At 34.5% G+C, this 15,937-nt stretch overlaps 2 protein-coding genes across 2 annotated transcripts in view; one reads left to right on the plus strand and one right to left on the minus strand.

Moving 5' to 3' along the window:
- LOC125819067 (insulin-degrading enzyme-like 1, peroxisomal) overlaps positions 1-6,491 on the minus strand; it is a 30,166-nt gene extending 23,675 nt beyond the window's left edge. The window contains exons 1-10 of the mRNA XM_049498579.1: positions 6,238-6,491; positions 5,749-5,824; positions 3,848-3,915; positions 3,635-3,726; positions 3,477-3,550; positions 3,339-3,382; positions 1,366-1,417; positions 706-828; positions 496-608; positions 77-239 (exon numbers count right to left, since the gene is read on the minus strand). Coding sequence (XP_049354536.1) covers positions 77-239; positions 496-608; positions 706-828; positions 1,366-1,417; positions 3,339-3,382; positions 3,477-3,550; positions 3,635-3,726; positions 3,848-3,915; positions 5,749-5,824; positions 6,238-6,372 — 940 coding nt within the window. The 5' untranslated portion in view covers positions 6,373-6,491. The remainder of the gene's footprint in view (positions 1-76; positions 240-495; positions 609-705; positions 829-1,365; positions 1,418-3,338; positions 3,383-3,476; positions 3,551-3,634; positions 3,727-3,847; positions 3,916-5,748; positions 5,825-6,237) is intronic.
- Positions 6,492-10,608: 4,117 nt separating this feature from the next.
- LOC125818836 (putative disease resistance protein RGA3) lies at positions 10,609-14,195 on the plus strand. Its single transcript, XM_049498353.1, has 3 exons — positions 10,609-10,883; positions 10,938-13,161; positions 14,123-14,195. Exons 1-2 carry the CDS (start codon positions 10,609-10,611, stop codon positions 13,159-13,161), a joined length of 2,499 nt encoding a protein of 832 aa, XP_049354310.1. The 3' UTR covers positions 14,123-14,195.
- Positions 14,196-15,937: the final 1,742 nt, after the last annotated feature.

Genomic DNA, 15,937 nt, shown 5'->3' on the forward strand with positions numbered 1-15,937 from the left:
ATGAATTGGAGCCAGGAAATGAATGACGTAAGGATAGGGTAGAGAAAGGGCATAAAATAATTAATTGAGAACCCACCCAACTTTTTCAAGACATAAAACAATGATCCTTCTCCTTCATGGCCAATCAAGTGGCCCAGGTACCTACAAGGCCCTTCCTTGTAGTGGTGTATGCCTGGGGTTATAGGCCATATGATTTTCAACTTGTGACCTTGTTTTATTGGAACAGCTCGAACAAGAATCTGAGAAAAAAGACATAACCAATATGACTATTAAATGGACAATAAAATAATAAATTCATGTGGACTATTTGGAGAGAACAGATGAGAGCATGGAGGAATTGAAAATCACTAAACAAGTAGATTCAGCAACCAACAGGCATCATGAACAAATCACTTGTTGAAATTCAACAGCTATTATCGAAAGAAGTCTGTTCAAATACAGTCCACAACCAAAAGAAAAGGAAAGGTGACGCATCTGTGTTTTACAACTTGATACCTGGAGATGTTCCGTGGTGCAAGGCTGTCCAGTAAAATGAATTTGATTACGATCTATGTTCCGGATGTCCTGGAACTTACCCCGCACCAACTGCTCAACTTTATCAAGACTATCTGAATTATAGTTATACAGGTAAATTGTTAATTTGGGCCACCAGCAATATATTTGCAACAATTACCCATGCCTTCTGTTAAAAAAGATTGTCCAAACCTTTTGAATAGACGACCAAGTGCATGAGATTGGCTGAATAATTTTCAGAATAAAATTTGAGAAGCTCCTGTCTTGTATCTATGCCTCTTTCTTTTGGTCTCACCTCTAATGTATCCCAGCTGCCTACACACATGATGAGTGATATGATCATTTCTTTTTCTTGGGGTAAGTAAAACTATAATATGGTCAGTTTTCTATGTCAGAGAGGATAGGACCGTTTGCATTACAGATATCACAAACAAAAAAGTAATAACATCATAGTGCTAAGATCTTTTGTGATATGAGCATGATGAAAGAATCCAGTATGCTTAACTCAAAATTGAATTTTCAAGGAAAATATAAGGAAACTAAAAGGAAGTATGGTTGACACGTTAAAAATGTGGCATCAAATGTGTTCCAAGGGTGTCAACAGCTCGTATTACTGTGATCAATTCCTGTGGCTTTATGATGTGCTTTCTCCATCTTGGAGAGAAAAACTGCAGGTTTTATTTCATGAAGGAGAAATTTTCTGATAGGATTTTGTTCAATGCATAGTAAACCAGTCATATTTCTACACATATCGTAGTAGACAATCAGAAAGCAGATATTGAACAATCAAAACCAAGATATAATCATACAAAACACATGATAAGGATATGCATCATAGCAAGCAGGGCAAACCTGTGCTGAATTTATGGTATGGATGATTTTCCGCACTTAGATGTTTTTGAAGCTGCACAAAGTAGTATTTGAAAGTTACAACTTCTTCAACAAAGAAAACATTTGCAAAAGAATAATCCAGAAAACTTTGACATCATGGGACTTCTACTTTCTGGAAGGAATTTTATTTTATAGCAGCACTAAGATAGTGTTGACAAAATTACAATAGAGCTAGACCAACTTCTAATAAAACTATAGGGAGTCAATCATATCCAAAATGTCATCATACATGTTAACAGAATTCAGCCTACAAAAAAATAAAGATTTTGAAGAAATGTACTTAGCACGGAGTATATGATCCTTTACTCCATCAAAACATCTGGAACTATATCAATCCATTTTAGTACATCATGCAAAGCGGGACTGTTCCCCGGACTACTCTCTATTCTCTACTCTCTTGTCTTATTTATCCTTCGACTCCGCCAGCGGCATTTAAACTCCTTGGCATAGTCCATCATATACCAAACAAGTTCAGAAACATACTTCAAAGATTCCAAGTCAGGTAACCATATAGAAACAGATGGTTCACTGATTCTGCCGAAGATTTACAGAACTAACACCTGTTACATACTGTACTCTCTTCTTGTAGAAATTCTTGAGTTAGGCATGCATTTTGTAATGCTGTCCATCCAATGCCATAGCAATTTGGAGGGGTTTTGTTCTCCATATTATTTTCCAAGCCACAGTGTTTCATTCATAGAATTTGAAACTTCCAGCAATCTAAAAAACAAGATTTAACAGAGAATCATCCATCTGCCTTGGCTGTCCATCAGAAAGTATCTGCCATGTCATCTTGGGACTCTACTGTTTCCAACTTGTCAAATAACAGATTAAACTCTTATCTATTTTCCAATCAGAAAAATCCTTCTGAATTGCTTATTCCAACCACTTTGCATCTGTTTTTGCTGCATAACATTCTTTATTTTGCACATTGTTGAATAAATTAGGGTATATCACCTTCAATGCATAGTTCTCAAGCCATTTATCTAACCAAAATCTGATTCTTTCTGCCATTTCCAGTTGAGTCTGGCATGATTCTGGAATTCTTCCCACGTGGCTGTTATTTGTATCCAGACAGAAACCCTATTCGAGCATGTCACCGATTTTACACCGCCCACAGATTCAGTTTAACATCATCCAATCTCTAGATAAGGAAATTCCCATTATTGTTGTCAAAAGATGTAGTGCTCCTTACTACTTTATAAAAAAAAAAAACATTGCTCCTTATTCTTTTCTATATCAAAGCGAGAATGCACCTACATGAAAAAGTTGCCACTTTTACTCTTTTTCCTTAAAAAAATAAATGCAAGTCTAGAGGTCAAAATCTCCTAAAGAACATAGAAAATCCTACAAAAAGATCAAGTGATTTGACAAAGGTTGAACAAATTTGAGGGCAAAAATAAGAACCGCTCTTCTTCTTTGTTTATTAGCCCAAGAAATATTCATGGCATTGCTCCTGGAATTTATGTAAGTATCTTGGAATCAAACAGTTTCATTTAGTGCAAAAGTTGGTGAATGATTTCAAAGACATTTCTCTACAAAAAATCTCATGGTATGCTTGTTGTCTTTATCGGACTCTCACCTTTTTTTGATTTGTCTTGGTTTTTATTTTTCTTTTTTTTTGTTTCCCCCTCGGCATTTGGTACCGCTTTGGGACCCGATTAATCCGGATTTGCGTTGGGAAGTCCCACTTTGGGGATAAAGCGCTCCCTACCAAAGGAAACTCCGCTCCTAGAGCTCGTACCCGAAACATCATGGTTAATGGAGTAGTACCTCCACTCCACCAAACAACCTCTTGTGGTCTCATCATTATTACATAGAAAAAGAACCTTCTCAAACTATTATCTCTCTTGAATCGCTTTCTTTTTGTTTTTATTTAGTCGGCAAATGGGATGGGGATTCTCCAAGAACGAAGGAAGATGAAAGTCATATACCTGGTTCATTCTCCAAGGATCAGAGAGTAGATTCTTCTGGTGTTCTGTATGGGTAAAAAAGATATATGTGACAATGAAATTACTATGAACATGCACAGGTGCAAAATCAAAAGATATGCAAAAAATCAGAATACTAACCAGAATCAACAGCTTTAATTTCTCGAGTGGTAGCATCTGCTGACATCAATGGTTTGATAAAGAACTGGGCAAATCTGGAAAAGAAAACCACAAAATTAAGCCGTGGCATTTTTAAAAATATTAACATGATACTTAACCACGGAATTAAAATAATTTACCTGTCCAATGCTTCTTCGAAACCGTCAGCATTTACTTCAAAATAGTAATTGGTATCCTCAGAAGATGTAAAAGCATTTGTACTACCTCCATTCTAATCAGGAAACAAGAAAGGGATTTGTAAAATACAACTATTTTTTTGAATCAATAGGAAAATAAGGAATGTACAAAAGCAATAAAAAAACTTAAAGAAACAGTGAATTCGGAGTTGTTACCTCTGTGATGTACTTTGAATAACTATCCTCTACAGGATACTTCTCACTTGCATAAAACAACATATGCTCTGGCATATAACAGGAAAACGGCCAAATCAAAAAGTAAAAAAGACAGTTGATAACAAATGATGCAAGGAAGGCAACAGAAACCACCAACAAGAGAATCAGAGGTAAGAGTTGCACACTAGCACACTCTGGCAGTTCCTAAAGCCAATAAAAAGAGGTTTTAGTGCCTGCTAGCTTTATACTAATACAGATTCTCTATGTAGATGATTCACTGTACAAGTTTGTTTCAATTGACGCAATTTCATCATATTCTTAATTGAACAAGACTATCTTTAAGGGCTATAGATGTGCATATGCCTGCATAGAAGGGACAATCAGATAGACCCCAAAAAACGAAGTAATTAAGAGATGCGTTCTTTTCCTTATAGTAAGATTTACAATGCTTAAGCACAAATGAAATCATATCATCTACAACTAATTAAGAACACTGGACCCTACCTAATACAATCCAACTGTATAGATCCCATCAGAAACTATTACGCTTTACTTGCTCAAGTTGGATTCAAAGAACTGATCCTCCACTTGTGACACATGTCTAAACCACCGACAACCATCAGTATTTTGGAATAGCACTTCCCGATACCATCTCATTGCATCCCCCACTTATAACACATGGCTAACCCACCAATAACCATCAGTATTTTGCAATAGCACTTCCTAATACCATTTCATTGCATCTAACTATTTTTAGTTGGAAACATGGTCTTTTACAACCTAAATTTAGAAGTTCAAAAATTCCCAAAACTTTTTTGAACACAATACATACTCCAGTAATACTGAACCATGAAACTGACACAAAAAAAAAAAAACATGCCCAGTAGAATCCCACAACTGGGTTCTGAGGAGGGTAGAGTGTATGTAGATACCTCGTAGAAGTGGAGAGGCTATTTCCAAAAGACCCCCAGCTCAAGTGCAGTAAATCCAATCCAAGTACAAAGCAGATGAAAACAATGAAGAAAACATAACAACTAACCCGATGAATCAACGCTAGTGCGATAATTGAAACACAGTTAACTACAGACGATACGAGATATCAAAAGTAAGAACTACAATAATACCAAGTGATAAAAGGTACAAAAAGCCAAAGACTATATGGAAAGGCTAGTAATGTGACAACCCCTAACTACCTATTAACTGTCTACCCTTATCCACAACCTCCAAACCTTCCTATCTAAGTCCATGTCTTCGATAAGCTGAAGATACATCATATCTTGTCCATCACCTCTCCCCAATACTTCTTCGGCCTACCTCTACCTTTCCTCAGTCCCACTATATCCCGCCTCTCACACCTCCTCACTGGGGCATCTGCGAATCGCCTCTTCACATGCCCAAACCGCCTCAGACTCCCCTCCCTCATCTTGTCCACCACGGATGTCACTCCTACTTTATCCCGGATATCCACATTCTTAGTCCTATCATTCCTAGTATGCCCGCACAAAAAAATAGAAATTCATATTAAAATTATGATTTTTATCCTCAGCCAAGTTAAACAATATTGCTGTAAGAATAACAATCTAGAGTGTTATCTAAAATTCAAATTAAATTGCAGTAAAACAACACTTCTTCTTTTTGAATGACAAGGAAGCCCATAGCCGCTACCCTTTGGGGCATGGTAAGCCTCGCTCCTGTGCAATAGCTCACAAACCACACAGGAGAGGTAAACCACACTAGGCAAGCCCCATGCGACGAGCTCAACCCAGAACGGCAACCCCCTGCTGTCACAGTACAGTAAAACTACTCTTTTGACTCAAAATTAAGGATAAATATAAGGCAAAACAAGAGACTCAATGAAGCCACATAAAGAATGAACCTGTTTTGCAACAAAGAAATCATACCAAGAAAATGGGCAAGGCCTTCAAGTCCCTCAGGATCACTAAAAGCACCAACACACACATTCATTGAAGCTGCACACTGATACACGTACCCACAAAAACAAACAAAAAATGATAGAATTATTTCACTTCTAATGAAACCAAATAATTCAAGGTAAACCCATATAAAATCAATTCCAAAAAACATGGAAAAACATAAAAGCAACAAACCAAATCAGTTTCTTCAAACACCCAAAACAAACAAGCATGAGATTGATTCATTTTTAGCAAAACCAAATAAATTAAAGCAACCCCACATAAAAAGAACTCAAAAAACACATAAAAATACAAAACAAATCAATAAAAATTACTTTCCCATTTCTTCAAATACCCAAAACAAAAAACATGAGATTGATTCATTTTTAGCAAAACCAAACAATTTAAACCAACCCCACATAAAAAGAACTCAAAAAACACATAAAAATACAACATAAATCAATAAAAGTTACAAACTTTATCAGTTTCTGGGTCACTGATGAGAAGGATTTCAAGATTATTTTGAAGAACAATTCTTCTGTAATCCCTTTTATCAATTCGAGGCTTCACTATCGCTACTGCCATATTTTCTTCCTTTTTACCAACTGCCATTTGTTCTTGAAAAACCTCAAATTCTGATTTTGCGAAAAAAACCTTAGATGAATGACCTTAATATATATAGAGTCAATAGGAAGGGAGGCTGCTACTCTTAGTTGTACATTTGTTATATTTCATAGTACTTTCCGGTTTGCCATTTTCTTGTGGTTCGAAATTCAACAATGTTTTCATATGGAGTAATATTTTATCTTTGTTCGACTTTTCCACATAAAAACATAGTATAGTTCATTTATAATATATGGTTTTGAATTTTTCACTTTTTCCGTAATTATGCGGGAATTTATGTATTATATACGTGGAATAAATGTAGATTAACAATATATGATTTTAGAATAATTATTATGTTGGTCTGAATTTATGTTGCAGTGTAATATCGGGTATGAAATTTTTAAAAGGAAGTAATTTTTTTTAAATTTAAAATTTAAAACAAGAGTCGAAACGCTGTGTAGCCATTAATCATATAGTTAAGAGAGAGAAAATTAATGTTAAATGGTTTTTTAATATGAAAAAGTGATATTCTATTTATGACAATATATATATATATATAATGTGCCACTTAAATTAGGATAAAATGAATATATGACAAAACAAAAATTTGAAAACATTTTCTAGATTTACTTATATATTTTGCAAAATTATAGCTCAATATCTTTTGGGTTATTTAGTTTGCATATACCGTATATAAATAGTATATACAAAACATATACATAATATATAATAACTGTGTGTATATATATGGTATATTTCAGTCATATTTCGTAAATTAGATAGTCGTATATATTGGCAGTGGAACACTTCTTTTCATAAAAAACACTTCTTTTTTATCCAGATGTCACTTGTAGTTTGTAGAGTTACCTGAGCAATTACATGGAACTTTTATACGTACTAATTCAAATTAAGAGATATAAAACAGATTAAAATAAAAAAAGTAATTCCCAAGGAAAAAGCTCCCATAAAAAATAAAAAAATAAAAAAAACTCACTTTAGTCTTTAGGTAAAACATCAAGAAACTATAGTACTAAAAAGGTGAATATAAAAAGGTCAATATGACCATATTCTAATTTCTATACCATGACCTGTCATTTCCACACTAAAGTGCAGTTTTTCTTAATTATAAAAAATAACCATTTTGAAGATAAACTTTTATCCTTTTGGCCTGTTTTGATAAACTTTTGGAGTCCGGTTATAATTTAATCCAATGAAGGTCATGCTTGAGTCATGAAAATGAAGCTACACTACGTAATATCTTGTGGAATAAGTAATAAATGATTAATTAATACTAAGTAAGTTTCCTAGTCAATACCTAACGAAAATTTAACTATTAATCTGTCCATTTGTATTTTCCATCAAAATTTTGTACTACTAATTTGGAATGGTAACCCTTGAACCAATCGTACGTTAAATGAATCTTTGACATTTTCGTTGTTATACTATTCTCAATGTCAAAGCTTTTCAAAGAAATTTCAAAAAGAACTTCCACAATTATTTCTATCAATTACTAAGGTCAGCGTTAGCGTAACTAGTAAAGTTAATGTTATGTGCTTAGCAGGTTATTGTTCGAGCTATAAAAACATATTTTTGTGCATGATAAAATATATAAAAACATACTAAAAAATTGATAAACTTCAAATTTCATATGTACCACATAAATTGAAACAGAAACAGTAACATATATTGGGCCCCGTGCTGGCACGGGGTCCCATATCTAGTATATATATAATGTGCCACTTAAATTAGGATAAAATGAATACATGACAAAACAAAAATTTGAAAACATTTTCTAGATTTACTTATATATTTTGCAAAATTATAGCTCAATATCTTTTGGGTTATTTAGTTTGCATATACCGTATATAAATAGTATATACAAAACATATACATAATATATAATAACTGTGTGTATATATATGGTATATTTCAGTCATATTTCATAAACTAGATAGTCGTATATATTGGCAGTGGAACACTTCTTTTCATACCAAAACACAACCTGTGAATATACTATTCTGTGAAACCCAAAAGTCAAGTAGTCGACTCAATTTCTGTGTTATTACATTACTTGAGTTTTTTTTTCTTCTCTTTTTCACCTACAAGCTATATTAAAATTTTTCTTTAATACAAATTTACTCATGCACGAGTGTTTAAGACGAGGCGATTGATTTTTATATTGAAACTTTATGTCAGCTAGGGGACCCTGATCATAAATGGGTTGTTTGTCTCGGTGAAATGGACGCTCTCCTTTTAATCGCTCTGACGCATATGTTGAATTGTTATTTTATGCGTTCGTCTACCGAGTGCGAGTAAGTTTTTCCCATGATCCTTATTTTTCATTTTCATTTATGCATTGTGGATATGGCTTAGATAGTAGTTCCAAATTAATCGATGTGTGCACCTCTGTCATGCTTTACAAACCTAGTTCGCCTACTAGGCATAAAGTTGTATTAGTCGAGTCAAGCAGCCCTATGGTTGGCTATATGATATGTTACACATTTTACATACAAGCTATCAAGTGAGGCTGAGATGGTTCGAGCATGTAAGGAGATGTGTGGATGTCCCGGTAAAGAGGTGCGAGAGGTTGGCCATAAAGGGGTAGAGGTACGTAGGTCTAAAGAGTATTGAGGTGAGATGATCGGTGATTAGGCGGGACATGGCATGACTTCAGCTCACCTAGATATGAGTGTGGAAATTGTTTATGATAGAAGGTTAGTGGGTAGTTGAGTGCTTTGCTTTCCCATTCCCGGAATGAAATGTTACACATTTTACACACAAGCTACCAAGCTCTCTTAGAAATGTGCTCTTTGAGGCATAACACTACAATTCTTCTCCTCAATTTGAAGTTACATCAGAGATATAGCTTATTTTTACCATAAAATGAAGTAGCTAGAGTACCACTTGACAGTCAAGATAAGAACAATTTGTATACATAACACAATCAAGACTATGAAACAAGAAGGAAAAATAATCTGAGTAAACTGGAAAATATATAGAAAAATAAATTTAAATTTTTTGACACACCCACTTTGGTTTTTTCTCAAATAAATGATTAGGCAAAGGATAATGTTATTTTTCCCTTAATTAGAGGTCTCGAGTTCAAGCATTGTGTATGAAAAATTCTTGATAGGCAGTATATCTCTCCGGATAAAACCTACACAATGCAAATTTGAAATAATCAAATTTTAATGCAAATATCAAATGCAAAATAAAATATCAAAAAATAAAATTATATTAAGAGCTAACAAGAAAGAGTTGAAAGGAAAAAAGAAACAGTAGAAAAAAAAGTTAAAATTGATGAGAAAAGGAAATGAAATGAAAGTGGAATGTAGGTCTATATACATTTGACAGCCAAATATGTGGGGTAGAAAAAGATGAAAACGGAACACTCCCTCCGTCCACTTTTAATTGTTCAGTTTAAAAATCAAAGGATAATTTGCTATTTTATATCTATTTTACTCTTATTTATTTAATATTATTCATTTTCCAACATTTACATGACTTATACTCCCTCCGTTTCAAAAAGAATGATCTCCTTTCCTTTTTAGTCAGTTTAAAAAAGAATGACCTCTTTCTTTTTTTGGTAACATTTTAATTTCAACTTTCCACGTGACATATTTAAGGCCACAAGATTAAAGGGCAATTTTGTACATTTGACATAACTTTAATTTAGGATCACAAGATTCAAAAGTCATCTTTATTTTCTTAAACTCAGTGCCAAGTCAAACTAGATCATTCTTTGTGAACGGAGGGAGTAATTAATAAGGGTGATGCAGTAAAATTATCATTTTATTTATTATTATTTAAAGGTATGTCTAGTCAAACATGAATAAGTAAAGATGTACAAAGAGAGTAGAACCAACGGAAAATAGTAATTTCACTTTGAACGAGAATATGGGGTTAAGAAGACGTCCAACAAAGTTAGAGCATATAACTGATTTTTCAAGACAAATTTTAAATGTATCTTATGTATGTTAAATTAAACAATTTGTGTACATATTAGTGTGGAGAATCACCTATTGTAAGGGCATTTTTGTTATGCTTTTCTATGTCCTCTTTATTTTTGTATTTTTCTTTGCGTTGCTCGAGCTGAGACTCTTTCAAAAACAATTGCTCTTCCTCAGGTTGGGATAAGGTTGATTATTCTTACTATTGAGTTGTTACAAAGTCATAGAGACAACATAGTGCCTCTCTCCAGCATTTCTCCATACTGTCAAAATTTTCCTTCTTTTGAAAGACATGGCAGCATCTTTTCTCTTCAACATTGCAAACTCCATCTTAGGTAAATTAGGATCTCATGCTCTTCAAGAGTTTTACTTGATTTGGGGTGTTAAAAATGAGCTCAAAAAACTCAAGAAGACCTTAGTCACCATCAGAGATGTACTGTTGGATGCTGAGGATCAACAATCCAAGAATCATGAGTTGACCAATTGGCTTAAAGAACTCAAAGATGTTCTTTATGATGCTGATGATTTTCTTGATGAAATTCAGACTCATGTACAACAGAGTCAAAGGTTGAAACCAAAGGTTTGTTTTTTATTCTCACCCTTTAAGTTTCTTCTTTTTAGGTATAGAATGGGTTATAAAGTGAAAGAAATAAGGGAGAGATTAGATAGTATTGCAGCCGATAAAGCTAAATTCCACTTATCTGAGAGAACTATTGCCTTAGAAATGAATAAAAGGGATTTGACATATTCATTTATTCTTCCTTCTGATGTTGTTGGAAGGAGGAATGAGAGTGAAGAGGTTATTGAAGTTCTAATGCAAAAGGGTGTTGTTGATGATCAGAGTCGTCTCTCTGTGGTATCAATTGTTGGGATTGGAGGTATGGGGAAAACCACACTTGCTAAATTAGTGTATATAGATGAGAGGATAGTTAAGAACTTTCCTGTGAGGATTTGGTTATGTGCCTCACAGGATTTCGACGTTGCAAAATTGTCTAGAAACATCGTTGTTAATTTGGCGAGTGGTGCCTCTTGTGATAACTTTAATGTTGAACAAGTCCATGCTTCGCTTCAAGATGCTTTGAGGGGGAAGAGGTTTTTACTCATCATTGATGATGTTTGGAGTCGGGATCGTTCCAAGTGGTTGGAATTGAGAAGTTTGTTGATGGTTGGAGAGTGTGGAAGCAAGGTCGTTGTAACTACTCGTAGTGATTATATTGCCTCGATGATGGAATCTGTCGTTACTTATAACTTGAAGGAGCTTCCACATGAGGATTGCCTCTCTTTGTTTCTAAAATGGGCGTTTAGGAACGGACAAGAGAGGCATTTTCCGAACCTTACTAAAATTGGAGAAGATATTGTGAAGAAATGTAAAGGAGTGCCTTTGGCAGTAAAGACTCTCGGAGGCATGCTGTATGCGACAACAGATGAAAGGGAATGGTTAAAAGTGAGAGACGATGAGATATGGCAACTAAATCAGGAAGGTGATGATATCTTACCTGCACTAAGGTTAAGCTATAATCAGTTGCCATATTACTTGAAGCCATGCTTTGCTTACTGCTCAATATTTCCCAAGGGTCAAGAAATCGCGAGCAGTATGCTGATTCAGTTGTGGTCGGCTCAAGGGCTAATACATTCGTCTAACGAAAGCCAAGAGTTGGAAGATGTTGGTGTCCACTATGTGAAAGAGTTGTGCTCGAGATCTCTTTTCGAAGAGGTTGAAGCGTATGACTCGTTCATAAGTATTAAAATGCATGATCTTTTGCATGACCTTGCAGTATTTGTTGCACAAACTGATTGTTGTGTCATAAAAAACAACACTGATAGTATAACTGAAAAGGTTCGTCATGTAACACTTTTCAGTTATAGTCCTTCAGAGGAAAGCATTCCTGGAATTTTATGTAAACAGAAGAGAATTCGGACCATTTTTGCTCCGTCTGAAGGATTTGAAAGATATGCTGCTCTTTGGGTTGGTCAATGCATTTCAAAATTCAAGTACTTGAGGGTGTTAGATTTACGCCATTCAAGTCTTGAGATGCTGCCAGATTCTATTGGAAACATGAAGCATCTAAGGTACATTGATTTTAGTGGCAACAATAACATCCAAATGCTTCCCTCAAACATCTGCAAGTTGCCTAATCTGCAAACTTTACGGATTGTTCTTTGCATGAAACTTCAGAAATTGCCAAGGGAGCTGGGAAATTTGGTCAGTCTAAGACATCTGTACTTGACAACCAAAGAGCAGAATTTACCGGAGAAAGGATTGGGGTCCTTGGCAGTTCTTCAATCCCTGTCCATATTCGGATGTGAAAATCTTGTATCCCTATTCGAAGGAATACAGAAGCTCACGAAACTTAGGACTCTGGTTATCGGTGATTGTCCGAGGTTGACTGCTTTGCCAAGAGGCATAGTTCACTTGCCAGCCTTAGAGAACTTTATGATTGTCAACTGTGAAGAGCTTATGTTGTCTGACTGGCCAGATTTTGAGGGTCTAAAGAGAATCCGGTCACTTGTAATCGGAGGACTTCCACATTTGGTGTCTTTGCCAGAGTGGTTGAAAGGGGATTCTAATAGTCTAAAGTTCATTCGCATCTCAACATGTCCAAGCTTCATTGCAATGCCTGATTGGCTGGAAAACTCCACGTCCCTCGAGAAGCTTGAGATAACAGGGTGCCCGAAATTTTCATCTCTCCCGGATAGCATGAGTTGTCTTACTACATTGAGGATGTTGAAAATTCAGAAATGTCCTGAATTAACTAGACGATGCGAAAAGGATGCTGGAGAGGATTGGACAAAGATTGCTCACATCCAGGAAATTCATCTTAATGATATCACAATATATAACTAGGTAATCAAGAGCCTTCTTTTATATGTTCATGTATATTTGCAGCATCTTACTTTTGCCACAAAGTTGGATACTTAAAACAACTTATATGTTAAATGTGGAATCTGCATTCACGAATAGCTGAAAATCACTGCAGCGTTAACCACCACATCTCCGGTCCCTCGATGCCTCGACTGATAATTCTATCTAGGATTGTTTTTGTCTTTCGTTTCGAGTTATGTAAGTCCTTTTGATTTCAATGCAACCTGACTAGGGGTGGGCATAAATACTGGAAAACCGAAAAACCCAACCGAACTGAACTATTTTGGTTCTTCGGTGTTTTGGTTCTTTATTTTCGAAACTTCGGTTTGGAGTTCGGAGTTAGGTGTAAGGGTCCCGAAACTACGGTGCTCCGAAGAACCGAAGTTTTATTAAATAAATTTTAAAAAATTTAAATTATATTACTTAATAATACTTATATATTTTGACTCAAAATATTTACCTGGTGTTGTGTTTTTTTTTTAAAAAAAATGTGTGGACAAGTCTTTGAAGACCTTGTTTTGTGAGTAAAGATAATTGTTGTGTGCTCTTTACCATTTATCTGCATATGTTTGCTGAGTTTGGTCATCTCTGTAGCAACATGGGAGGATAAATAATCCATCTAATTAACAAATCTTTTGGCATCTTTGCTAGAAACAGAAACAAAATTTGAATTTTCTAGTTAAAGAATCATCTATACTACGTCTTCTTAATTAAAAATTAAACACATGAAATTCTTAACACTTTATCATATTCCCTCTTTAGTTTTATTCACATTGAAAAATCAATTTAAAAACACCAAACTAAACCGAATCGAAGTAGAAAAAACCAAATCGAATTGATCTAGTTTGGTATGAAATATGGTGCACACTTTTCTAAAATTGAATACCAAAAAATCGAATCGAAGAATCGACTTCTAAACCTAACTCATCAACTTCTATTGTAGGTGAGATGAATGTGTCCAATCTATGATGGATGTCCCCACATCACATGTAAGTTCAGAGATCACAGCTCAGAAGGACCTACTGAAGAGTGAAGATCACATCATGTTATGTCTTTTCAAATTCAAAGCAATTTCTTTTTTTTTGTTTAAGCAGCATGTATATATGTATTCTAAACTCACTGGTCGACCAATTCAAAGTCGCCTCTGGTGGGCCGTTAAGAGGGGTATGTTTAAGCTGAAAGGTTCTAGCTCAAACTCGAAACGTCTAGTTAAGAGTAGAGGAATCAACCATCTCATCATATCACGAGACTGACTGATTATCAATTGTTTAATTTAGAAACTAAATTTAAATTTTTTGACCTACCCACTTTGGTTTTTCCTCAAATAAATGATGGGGCAGAGGATGTCTCGCTTAGCTAGAGGTTTTGAGTTCAAGCTTTAAGTATGAAAAATTCTTGATAGGCAGTATATCTCTCTGAACAAAGCCCTATACAATATAAATCTGAAATAGTCTAATTTTAATGCAGATTCGAATGCAAAATAAAAAATTCAATAATAAATATCATACAAAAATAAAACTATATTAGGAATTAACAAGTAGAAAAAAAAATGCAACAAAGAGTTGTGAGGAGAAAGAAAAAAACAATGAGAAAAGAAAATGAAAGGAAGTGGAATGTGGGTCTCATATACACAAATTTTCCATTAATTTCATTTCCCTAAAGAAAAGTCTCTTCTTTTTTTTTTTCCATTTTGTTGATGCAAAGAAACTTCCTAGTTTGTAAGGTTGTCATCTTTTTCCACCAAGAAAACTATGACCCACAAACTATGTCTTTTTTCTTTTCTTATGTAGATAGGATGTTATGGAGGCACGGATAATGGTAGAGGGTTAGTCGGTAGTTGTCCCTTGCATATTACTCTTGTAAAAAAAAAAATTGTTTCGCTTAACTAGGCATTTTGAGTTCAAACTTTGAGTATGAAAAATTCTTGATAGGCAGTATATCTCTCTGAACAAAGTCCTATACAATACAAATCTGAAATAGTATAATTTTAATGCAGATTCGGATGCAAAATTAAAAATAAAATAATAAATATCATACAAAAATAAAATTATGTTAGGAATTAACAAGTAAAAAAAAAAAAGAGGTTAAAAATGGATGAGAAAAGAAAATGAAAGGAAGTGGAATGTGGGTCTCATATGCCTTGGGCACAAATTTCCCATTAATTTCATTTCCCTAAAGAAAAGTCTCTTTTTTTTTTTTTTTTTTTCCATTTTGTTGATGCAAAGAAACTTCTAGTTTGTAAGGTTGTCATCTTTTTCCACCAAGAAAACTATGACCCACAAATTGTCTTTTTTCTTTTCTAATGTAGATAGGATGTTATGGAGGCACGGAATATGGTTGAGGGTTAGTCGGTAGTTGTTCCTTGCATACTACTCTTGTAGTTGACTCTTAAGGGTCGTTTGGTGTGAGGGATAATACCAAATAGTCCCGGAATTAAATTATAGTACCGCTTATTTTGTTGTTTGGTTGGCAAGTTCGGGATAACTTATCCCGGGATTAATAATTAATACCGGGATAAGTTATCCCTCTCTTGGGGTGGTATAGTAATCCCGGGATAAAATAGGTAAATGACAAAAATGTCTCTTTCAACCCTTTTGTTATATCACTTTTTACATTAATGAAGGACATTTTTGTAAACAAATAAATTGTTCTTAAAATTTATTATTTTGAATACAACAAACCAAACACTCAATAAAAAATAATCCCAACACAACTTATCCCATCATAACTAATCCCAACATAACTTATCCTAACATAA

Source organism: Solanum verrucosum, unplaced genomic scaffold, assembly GCF_900185275.1.
Source record: "Solanum verrucosum unplaced genomic scaffold, falcon-dt-bn FXZP01000252.1, whole genome shotgun sequence".
Taxonomy (NCBI): Eukaryota; Viridiplantae; Streptophyta; class Magnoliopsida; order Solanales; family Solanaceae; genus Solanum; species Solanum verrucosum.

Coding starts and splice junctions, on each gene's coding strand:
- LOC125818836 (XM_049498353.1), top strand. CDS start 10,609: ATGGCAGCATCTTTTCTCTTCAACATTGCAAACTCCATCTTAGGTAAA. Junction 10,884..10,937: donor CATGTACAACAGAGTCAAAG/GTTGAAACCAAA, acceptor TCTTCTTTTTAG/GTATAGAATGGGTTATAAAG.